Genomic DNA, 11,814 nt, shown 5'->3' on the forward strand with positions numbered 1-11,814 from the left:
AATGAATGAATGAATTAATTAATGAATGAATGAATGAAAGAAAGAAAAATTTATCAAATTCCCAAAAGCTTCTGTTTATTCCCAGGTATAAATACATTTTCAAATGCCAGATTTTTAATGTGAGAAATCTAAGAAAGGGAAGCACTGATAATAAAATATAAGATGATAATTATTTTCATGCTCTGATGATAAACAATTATTTTAAAAGCTTTAGCTATTCCAACATTATAATACACAGTATGAACATTTGATATTAACTTTGACCGTGGTACTGTGATTTAGAGACACTGGCACAAAATTAGCACAAAATTTCACCTGTAAATGATTTACGTCAGCACTCAAAAAATAAATTGATCAGAATCCCACAACATGCTGTTTATCCACTCCAGCACCCAAAATAAACAATAAAAACCTTAGTGAGCGTTAAATAATTTTAAATGTAAAATTTTTATGTAAAAAATAGGGAAATTAGCATATTAATTGTCCAATATCAATCAATAACTTAAAATAAATAATACCAGATAAGCAACATGGTATAGATATATTATCCATCCCTAGTCTCAGACTTTTAGTATCCAAAAACCACAATTTCCTCACTTCCCTCCTAGTGACACATTTTTGGTAAACATTTAGGAAAAATTTGTGATATGATGAAACTACTTGACAAGTACCATTCATATTGAGACTGTTGTGTGGACGAATTTACGAGCAGGCCATTATTTCCCATTCCCATTGCTATACGGCCAATAATCTAGCAACAGTTATGCATCTGGCACAACACCCATCTGATCCCATTATGATGGTTTAATATGCAGTTTTTTCAGTTCAGCTGTATTTTTCAAGAAGAAGAAAAACAATGGTCATCAAAATCTTGCACCATCTCCATGGAAACAAGCAGTCCAGCAAACCAGGTACAGCTGTCTATGTACGTAACTAAACCACAGCCGAACTCAAGGACTTTTGACAGGAATATTCACTCCTGGTAAAATGTATTTTGTAGTGTTTCTCTACTGTATGCACAGAGAAGGCATAGCATTATTATAATCTGGATTCATCAGCAATGACTAAATTTAGCTGCAGTCTTGTGAACTCCACACAGTACTGCATTTCAATTCATCTTTGTGCCGCTTTTACCTCTAACAGTTATTTAGTCCTATAAGCTCGCTAAAAACTGCTCTAAGCTGTACTGATGTGTAAACAGAAGACTGAGAGTTGGTTAGGTTAACTGGCATAGTAATGAGTCACTGCTATTCTCTTTGCCCAGCGGATTCTGAGTTTAAGCAGATTCTCATGAGTAAAACTGTGTTGTACAAACACTGGCTCTGGGGGTGAATTAATTATATATCATTGCTGTCACCTTTTTAAATAAAAACAGCCTCTCAGCTTGTGCTGGTAAATGTTTGGACCAGATCTTTACAGTAGAACTGTGGGCATCACAGAATTATTGTTCAAGTTAGATATGGGAATGGAAATTGTAGTGGTTGGGCAGTAAATACATAAAGCAGTCAAGCCAAACCAAGTTTCTTGTGCTTGGTTAACCAGGATTGCTGGACTGGGACTATGAATTGCATTCCAGTGACTGATTTACTCATGCTAACTCTCTGTTTGTCCAGCCACTAGATGACTCAATTTTGAGAATACAAATTTCAAGTCTGTGTGTTGTAGAAGTTAGGTATTTTTGAGCTTTTGCCTCATAATTTAAAAAAGTTGAAAGTGACAGGATTTTTTTTTTTTCTAAAATACAGTCTGAGGATGAGGAGATAGACCATTCATGGAACGGTAGGTACTGCCTTTCAATTTATTTGATAGACTGATAGATTTTTACTTGATCAGAAAAATCCAGCTTTGGTGAGCATAGAAAACAAACAAACAAACTAAATCATTTTGAACCCAAACTTTTGTATATTGGTGTATTTTAATGGCCAGAGCTTGGCTAAACTTGTCACCCACATAGGCACCACAACACATCGTATGGTTCAGCGCAACAGCTCTGTCACTAATTTCTACTTCACTCTTCTCACCTTTCATGAATGACATGGCTCTCAACTTTGCTCTGCTTTGTTTCATATGTGTAACCTTGTTTAACACAACAAGGCCAAGCCAGACTCTGGTCCCAGTGTGTCACCAGTAAGTACTTCTTGAATAAACACTTTTAATGGGTTTGTGGCCGCAGAGCCTTGGATAAGAGCAGGCCGGAGGATTGGACTGCTTTCCCAGTTTTGTACAGCGAGATGTCTGAGTTCCCTGCAGACGGCCCTTCTCTCATAATGTTATTTTTCCCGTGTTGGTACCACAGACATCTCTTTAGAGGAGAAACACCTGCATGTCGTTCCGCTCTGCTCCGTTGCACTTTCAGCAGCAAGCACAATCACTCAGCCAGCCTGTTAACATACATTCCCCATTGCCTCTTCAAGTGCTGTTGCAGGAAAAACACGGGTGTACACCACAGATTTCACTCTCTGGCTCAGAGCAGACAGCTATCTCTAAGTGCTCGATTTGTTTTCTTTATAGAGAATGAGCAGAGATCAGTGGAAAAAGTCAAGCTGGCATCTTGTATTGTGATAACAGCCGAATATCAACAAAGAGCTTTTCACTTCCACCTAAATTCAGAAATTACTCTCCCTGTCCACATTTAAAGGAATACTTCACCCGAAAATGACAACTCACTCTAAGGCCATCTAAGATGTAAAAAAGTTTGTTTCTTCAAAAAACAGATTTTCTCAGCAATTGATTCTCTATTGAATGGGTGAATGAGAGTCCAAAACAAGCTCATATTCATCAAAGAAGGCCTTAGGGTGAATACACTTTCAGCCAATTTTCATTTTTTTGTAACAGCTTCACTTTTAAAGTGACAGCTGTCAGGCCACTGAATTATAATGTGGTACAATAAAAGCCAGCAGACTTTTTGCAGCAATTTAGTAACATAAACATGCCTTACCATGCACTTCAGAGGGTTTGCATGAAACACACAGGCTATAAAAAGAGCATACGACATCTGCTACAACTGCTTTTCTGACTTTCATTAGGAGGCCATGAAATGAAGCGTAACTGTTTGACTCGACACCAGGCGTATTGATCTAAACAACTGGGAAACAGATCGGGAAACCGTCAGCACCATGGCAACACTGTGACATGCCACAAGACAATGTTAGTAAATCAGTGCTGTCTGTGGGCTGAACTTTATTGAATTAGACTTCCTAGCTTGTAATATTTCATTTTAATCATTATTTATGGAGGAAGCCTTACTGTGATTGTGTTTCATGCCAGATGTCTTTTGGCAAATGGCATATTCACAATGACTTGCAATGCAATGTTTAATCATTTTTGCCTTGGCTACATTAAAGGAAGTTATATTTAAGCAATAAGATACTGTATGGCCTCGAGGGCCATGTGATTTTAATAAAAATGGTTTCTATATATTAAAAATATAAAGAACACACATTTTCATTAAAACATTATGTACGATCAACAATGTAATTTGGCGAACAGCTGTTTCATATCATAACTGTTAATATATCATGAATTGTTATTTGTATTGACCAGTCAGAAGCCAGGACCAGAAATATATATTTTAATATATATTGTATTGACAAATCAGCATACAGGACCCCAACTATCTGTTTTATAATATTTAATGTCCAGTCAGCATCCAAAACCAGAACTACCCTTTTTTTATAATATTCCATACTGAGCAATCAGCATCCAGAAACATAACTATCCACGTTTTTATGTATTCAATATTAACCAATCAGAATCCAGAAACATAACGTCTGTTTTAAAATATTTATTATTGACCAGTAAGCATCCAGGACTAGAACTATGCATTTATAATACATTGGATTGACCAGTCAGCATCCAGGACAATAATTATTTGTTTTATAATATTTCATATTGATCAGTCGGCATCCAGGACAAGAACTATACATTTTACAACACACTGTGTTGACCAATCATTGACCGAACATTTAGGACCAAAACTGTTTTATGATATATTCTATTAACCAATCAGCATCCAGCACCTGAACTATCTATTGTATTATATTCCTCAGTGATCATTTTAGAACAACTATATGTTTTAAAATATAATGTACTGACCAATCAGCATCCAAGTCTAGAACTACGCATTGTATGATATATTGGATTGACAAGTCAGCATCCAGGACAAGAATCATCTGTTTTATATTCATATTGATCAATCAGCATCCAAGACAAGAACTATCCCTTTGATAATACAATGTATTGACCAATCAGCATCCAAGACTAGCCGTTATAATAATCTGTATAGACTGCATTTACAACCAAAACTATCTTTTTATGATATATCTTATTATCCAATCAACATCCAGGACCAGAACTATCTATTTAATTACATTCCTGAGTTATTATTTTACAACAGTTTTATGTTTCATATTATATTGAACTGACCAATCTGCACCCAGTATCAGAACTATCCATTTTAATAAAATTCTTAAATTGATAATTCGACAGTTCTCATATTTTCCAGCACATTTGTATTATTTGCATGAAATAACAGCATGAGTGATGTGAAAAGAGAGAAGCGAGAGAGATAGAGTTGTGTGTGAGAGAGAGTGTGTGTTTGTGTGCTTGCTGTGTGTGTTAGTCAGCCACTTAGCCTGTGGTAATTACTATCTCAGCATGTTAAATGATCACTATAGACGCAAGTGCTACTGCAGCCCACCGGACACGCCAAAAATGGGCTTCTGTGTAACTACTTCCCCTGTTCTCAGTAGGAGTCAAATCAAGCAGGCAAATTTATTTACTGATGAATAGCCATAGGACTCACAGCTGCTGCTCTGGGGTGAAGAAGATGCATCTGCTACTACTGGATTGTCACAGCGGAGAGTGTTTTCCAGAACGAGCTAAAGTGAGCTTTGAGTGACATGGATTCGACCCGTTGTGCGTGAGCTCTGATGGTAAGGAACAGATTTACTTACGCAGGTTGTTTCCTGTTGCTCTGGCCTGCATGTTCTCGTAGTGTTGTCCGTGCACCACCAAGCTCTCCTCTCTCTCCACATCTTCTCCTGGAGCTGTCTGGCGCATCACCTGGGCCAGCGCTCTGTAGAGAAAGGCTTTATTTACTCATCTTACCAAAAACTGTCAATTCATGTAAAGCAATTCGATGCATATTTATACTGCTCATCACTGACATTTCCTCATCAAAATGGCCTTAAAGTTTGTTCAGTAGATTATAGATAAATGTTGACAAAGAGACATTAAAACGATGTGTTATATCAGACCAAAATCAAAGTCTGATAAAACATCTTGATGAATAGTTTTCTTTCCCTTGTTGACATATTTTGTATTGAAACAGGAAATTATTATTAGGGGCCAAGCACCGAAGGTGCGTGGGCACCTATTGTATCCGTTAGGATTCTTTTTATTATTCTTCCTCTTCCGCCGCAAGTCTATGGCAGCCCATAGAACCGATTGCGGGAAAGTTGTATAATTTGGCACAAAGATTGAGGACAGTCTCAACATTAACTATAGCAAATTTTAAGTCTCTAACTCCAACTCTCTAGCGCCACCACTTGTCCAAACTTTCAATATTTTTATGCTAATAACTTTTGAACCGTAAGCCAGAAAATGAAAATTTTTCCTCTGAATCCTTGGCTCATGCCAAGTCGGATGAACCCCAAAATTCAAAAATCGTCAGGTTTAGTTTTTTTCTATTTTCAATTTTTCGAAAAACCTATTTTTTTGAACTCGTCCTAGACGGTTAGTCTGATTTTTCACAACAATTGGCTCAGATCATCTTTAGACCATGCTGGCAAAAAGTTATGGAATTCAAGTTGATTCGTCCAACTGTTCTCGAATGACACGTGAACAAATTTGACGAAAAGCACGCAAGAATGTATGTGAGGCTATATCTCGACAACGGTTTGGTAAATTGAGACCAAACTTGGTGTGTGTTTCAATGACCATGACCTGAGACAACCTGCAGTGTTTCGACGCAGTGCCACCTAGTGGTCAGGAGATATGAAAAATACATATTTTGGCTTATATCTTCTGAATGGTTTGGCCAAAAATCACACAACTGGTCTCTTTAGATTCAGTGCGTTATGTCGAGTCGAATGATATCCAATTTTCCCGTGTCGGCCATTTTAGGCGTCGGCCATTTTGAATTATGTTTTAAAATGCTGTATTTTTTTTAACGCAGCATCGTATCGTTATGAAAATAATTACAAAAATATTCAGGTCCATGCCCTGAACATACTCAAAAAGTTTGGTGTCAGCGCCAGCTTATGGTCAAGAGTTATAATGAAATATCACAAAAATGCTAATAACTTTTGAATAAATTAGACTTTTGAAATTAAAATCATCTCCCTATATTCTGTGGGCCATGCCGAAAACATCGATACCAATTTTGTGAAAATTGGCCATAGTTCCTGTCCGCCATTTTGATTAATGTTGAAAACCTACTTTTTCAAAATCCTCCTAGACCGTTAGTCCTATTTTCACCAAATTTGACGTGGATCATCTTCAGACCATGCTGGCAAAAAGTTATGGATTTCGTGTTGATATATGAAACGGTTCTCATTTAGCGCATCAACAAATTTGCTGGAAGGGTGCCAAAATGCATTTGAGGCTGTATCTCTCCAAAGCTTTGACATATTTGCACCAAACTTTGTATGTGTCATCCGCACCTCTCACTGACCATGCCACATAAATTTGGTAACAGCGCCACCTATTGGTCAAGAGTAATAAACCATTCATTAACCATGAAAAATGACACTAATAAAAATGCTAATAACTTTTTAATGCATTAGCCCATTGCAATGAAACTGGTCTCAAAATATTCCCTGGCTTATGCCAACAACATAAATACCAAATATGCCAGAGTAAGCCAAACTTCCTGTCCACCATTTTGATTTATGTTGTAAACCTACTTTTTCGAACTCCTCATGAACTGTTAGTCCAATTTTCACCAAAATTGAATCAGATGATCTTTAGACTGTGCTGACAAAATGTTATGGATTTTGTATCGATACAAAAAACCGTTTTTGCATACCACCGCGACGAAATTAAGGCATCATGCCAAAATGACACTTGAGGCTGTATCTCTGCAATGCTTTAGCATATTGACACCAAACTTTTTGTGTGTTATTGTCATCTCATACACAACACACCAAAATGTTTGATTACAGCGCCACCTGTTGTTCAAAAGTGATAGGCCACTTAATCTTATTACTAGTGGTTGTATTTATGATTTTCAGCCATTTCAATTACAATCATCCTAAAATTGGTTTAATTGCTTATTGTCGCACTTCGTGTGATGCTCCATGCCATGCTTAGCTCCTAAATTTGCCGTTGGAGTGCTCTGCCCCGTAATTGCTGATTGCAGCTACATTTATTATTATTATTATTATTAATATTGAGGGACATTCTTGTTCTAGAGAGCATTTAACTTAACAGGATTAACATTTAGACGAAGATGAGTCATGAATATTTGTCTGATTTCTTATTAAATAAAATCTGTAAATTTTGAAAACCCTGTGCTGTGCATGATTTCCAGTTCCTGGTCAAAAAAACCAACCATGACCAAATCTTAGATTCAGTCTGTTTTATTAGAACTAATAGGTCACATTGATCTGAGTTTATGTACCTTAGTTTGTGAGTGAAAATGGCCTAAATTATCCCCAAATTATGCTTCACTTCATTTGTGGATAATTTTGGAAATGTTCACTCAAAGTCTAAGAAGCGTAAGCTCAGATCAATGAGGTGTATCATCAACCGTTTTTAAAAAGTTATACAAAAACGGTGCTATTTGAAAGAAAACAAGTTGATAAAAAAGATTTAAACCAAGCTTTGGTCATAATATAGCATAATTAAAAAAAAAATGTATAAGCAAATTATGTAGGCCATTCATTCAACTAGCATTTTCAGAAAATAAATAAATATATAAAAATCCTCTCTTGTTCAAAAAGACTAAAACACAACTTGAGGGTTAAACTGTGTATATCTTGTGTATATCGGTATTTGTTCAAATTTAAGAATTCACCTTTTTTTAGAGATACATTAAACTAACATGAAAATGGTGCAAGTCAGCATGGTGCAATATTCAAAAGGCACTTGATTAAAAGGGTGTAAATGGGGGGTTGTGGGTGGGATTCATGGCCCATATGAGTTTTGATTACGTGTACGGGTTAGTCTAAATAGATTGAAAGGTCAGTGCACAAACAGAATGTCCTTGAAATATTAGCATCATTAGACAGATCAGTGTCCATTATCCTACTAATGTCATGGACACCTCTCTACTGATGTTTAGATGAGTGAATGTACGAGAGTGTTCGCTTCTTTGGAGTAGAAGCTTTTACAGACAAAATCTGTGCCTCACCATGGAGATAATTAGAGACTTACGGAGATGTTGATGAATGTTTAAAACACTGCTGATCAACAGATGGTTTAGACGTGAATGCTAATCGCTAGATTTTGTAGTGCATCTGCTTTCAGCTCTCTCTGATTATCTGCACTTTATCTTGATTCTTCGGGGGGAAACATGTCTCGTATTTAGTTATTAGTTATTAAAAGAAAGAAAACCTTTTTTCTTGATTTGAATGAAGATTACTTTATACATTACACCACTTAAGAAGGCCTACTAAACCCTGAACCTCAAATAAAAACCTGTCTATGAAACTAAAGGAGCATTTCCCGTACTTCTGTACATGTCACTGTTGTCGACTGCCTGAGTGATAAATAGATAGACAGGAAAATGAAGCCAGTCGAAGTTCGGAAAAATTAGCACAAGGTTATGGTGATAGATAAGAGTTGTGTCAGTGTAATCCTTGAAATCCTCGAGCTACGCTGAATGACATCCCAGAGGAAAACTGTCAAGTCTAGATCTTGCCGATAGCTCAGAAGACATAAGCATTCTCAGTTCTATTTCATATTGATAGCAATGTAAATAAACAAAACAAACAAATCATATTGATATCAATGTAAATAAACAAAACAAACAAATCTTATTAGGCCAGAATAAAATAGATACAAATTAGGTCACTGTAGACCTAAAAATCAGTAAACAGCATATCTCTAAATATCTCAGGAAGGCTGTATTGACAAATAGTTTAGGTGATTCACTCTAATGTTTTTACAATCCTGTATGTCTTTCTGTTAGACACAAAAGATATTTGGAAAATTATTGTGTTTTGTTCATACAATGAAAGTAAGTGGGATTAAATGTTGTTTTAGACCCCACTGACTTTCACTATACAGGTTATCCTTATTTTTGAGCCCGGCACTTATGTGTTGTACAACCTCTTATTTGCAATGAAAACACTGAGCTCTAACTGAGGCATTAAGGTCAATGATCCTACTTTGCTCAGTCAATATAAATCCTCTCTCGGGCCAGCCTTCACTTTCTCTGAAGTTCTATCACCCATCACTGTCTTCATTTACTAATCAAGCCTATCCATTCAGACACCATCTGCACTCGATAAAAAGGGGCATTTAACAAAACAAGGCTTTACTCTTCTTTTCGACAAAAAACCCCTGTGTGCTTCCATTCACCATTCATTCAGTGCCACTCAGTGATTCTAGTGTGGTTGGACAGCAGTGAGCTTTATTCATCCCTGCAATAGGAAGTGTTTCAGAGCTTGGTAGTCAAAACCAAGTCACGCACAGTGTCCAAACATCAATTGGAAATGCAGCAAAAACAGACACAAATACATATAGAGGTGTAAAATTAAATAGATAGCCCAGCCTATTTGGTTTTGGAAAAATTAGATTTTTTTTATTATTTTTTATTTTTATTTTTTATCTCACTTTCTTTCATTCCCATTGGATAAAATCAGCTCCACAACAATAACGCAGACCATTTACAATATCGTTTGAACTTCAGCTTGTAAACACAAGTCACTTACCTCGACATGTTCTCTCTGTGAGGTCGATGCGCCTTCTCCAAGCCAAGTTTGGTGAATATCCCAACCAGCGCCATGATAGCAACTACTCCGCATATGATATACACAATCAAATTGGTTTTATCCTTAGTCGAATCGTGTTGGTCCATCATCTTCGGCGGTGGTCTGCCCGTCATGGACCACGGCGGGGTGTCGTAGTTTTTGCAGGTGGTCTGATCTAATCTGGAGTTTTTAAACTCGCAGCAGAACCTGAAGCCACAGGTCCCGCAACAGTACAGGTAGCTACCAGTGCGGCACACGAACGGAGGATCCCACTGACCCATCACATCATAATAGCCCCGACACCTGTCCTCCGTGTGAGGGGTCTCAGAGAGACCGTTCTCCCCGTCTCTGGAGTCGTTGAACCCCGACGCCGTCACCAAACCATCCAGGTTTTTCCCAGGTTCTCCTTCCGCGTCGCACACAAGAACTTTCATCAAAAAGTAACCCAGAAGTAAGCCAGTGCTTTTCATCCTGCGCTCTTCTCTCCTCTTCTTTGTCACTGCTGATCGGAAGCTGAAAAATAGAGTTGGGTATCTTTTGTCATGAAGTGTCAGCACGCATATCTCCATCAAGAACATCACTGCCATCCGAGATGATGCTCATGTTTGAAGATACTTGAGCGCCACGGTTGGTTTATGCAGGCTTTGAAGTATGCAAATGTTTGAATATATATGTAGATTTCTATCGTTCCAAGTGTGGCATTGCAAAAAACAATACAATGTTTTGTCTATTATTTTTGCCTATCCTAAACACTCGCGTGCGTGGAGCATCTGGAGCGCAGTGAGCTGCGCTTGAACAGAGCGCTGAGAGAGACCGAATGCGTAATGATGAGAGAGGAGGAGGGGAGAGACCCAAGTATGGGCACATGGAAGTAGAAAAAGGATTGGGTGAAGGAGAGAGAGAGCGCAGGTTGTGTGTCCATCAATATCAAGTCCTGTAATTCTCACATAAAGAACATGTTGCACATAAAATGTATGCGCAACCGTGACATGTATGCGCAACTCATATACCGCGGATCATGAGGCCGCAGCATGCAAATTATTAAATGTCTTTTATCGGAATCGACTATTAAAAATGTAATAAAAATTAAATAAATTCACTTTCAAAAGCTGAAGCAAATCGTTGGACCACTTGCAAGTGAACTGAGATGGAAAGCTGTTGTTAAATTTAACTCTTAAAAAGTGTTAAATCTTGTTAAAATTAATTAAGTTAAATCTTGTATTAATTAATAACGCACTTTATCTATGCTGAAATGTCTGAAACATAGACTTCTATTTGTTTACAAAATATATGTAGGTTACCGTTACTTTTTGTTTGGGGTTTCTTTGAGGGGGTGCAGTGATTCGAATTCACCACAATAATATTTTAAATTCGTAGTGATGTTCAGTGAGCGTTCACACTGTGTTTGGCAGGCACAAAGCCACATGATAGTATTTATTTTCAAGAACAGCTGGTGAATTCCAGCGACATGAGTGACAGACACCACGGAGATGAAAGATGAGCAGAATCAACTTTATGCAAATGAGCAGATACATGATGCATCGACTTCCAATGGGAGTGTAAAGTTGGACTCGAGTAGGAGTAGGAACCAGTTAAGGAAAGGTAAACTCAGGCACATCGTTAGGCCTGCACAGATTATTGATATATTGTTGTTGATATTTTAAAATCTTCCAAGATTTTGGAAGCTGGCATATAAAATCAGTGTAGCATGTGTTAATCGTAAGGTGAAAGCATGTGCCTGGAGAACTTATTTTCAACTAATCATCTGCATGCTAGTTCTGAGTTTGAAGTTTTGATGGTGGTTCCATTTTAACAACATGAATGTAAAAAATTAAACATTTTACATACTTGGACAATGAAATTGTGAATCAAACTGGATCAAAATATATAAGAT

General features: G+C 37.2%; 1 protein-coding gene across 1 annotated transcript in view; it reads right to left on the bottom strand.

Annotated features, from left to right (window-relative positions):
* Positions 1-10,716, bottom strand: part of shisa9b (shisa family member 9b) — a 35,686-nt gene extending 24,970 nt beyond the window's left edge. Inside the window, exons 1-2 of the mRNA XM_059559221.1 lie at positions 9,882-10,716; positions 4,956-5,077 (exon numbers count right to left, since the gene is read on the bottom strand). Coding sequence (XP_059415204.1) covers positions 4,956-5,077; positions 9,882-10,507 — 748 coding nt within the window. The 5' untranslated portion in view covers positions 10,508-10,716. The remainder of the gene's footprint in view (positions 1-4,955; positions 5,078-9,881) is intronic.
* Between the last annotated feature and the right edge of the window lie 1,098 nt (positions 10,717-11,814).

Source organism: Carassius carassius, chromosome 1 (genome assembly GCF_963082965.1).
Source record: "Carassius carassius chromosome 1, fCarCar2.1, whole genome shotgun sequence".
NCBI classification, from domain to species: Eukaryota; Metazoa; Chordata; class Actinopteri; order Cypriniformes; family Cyprinidae; genus Carassius; species Carassius carassius.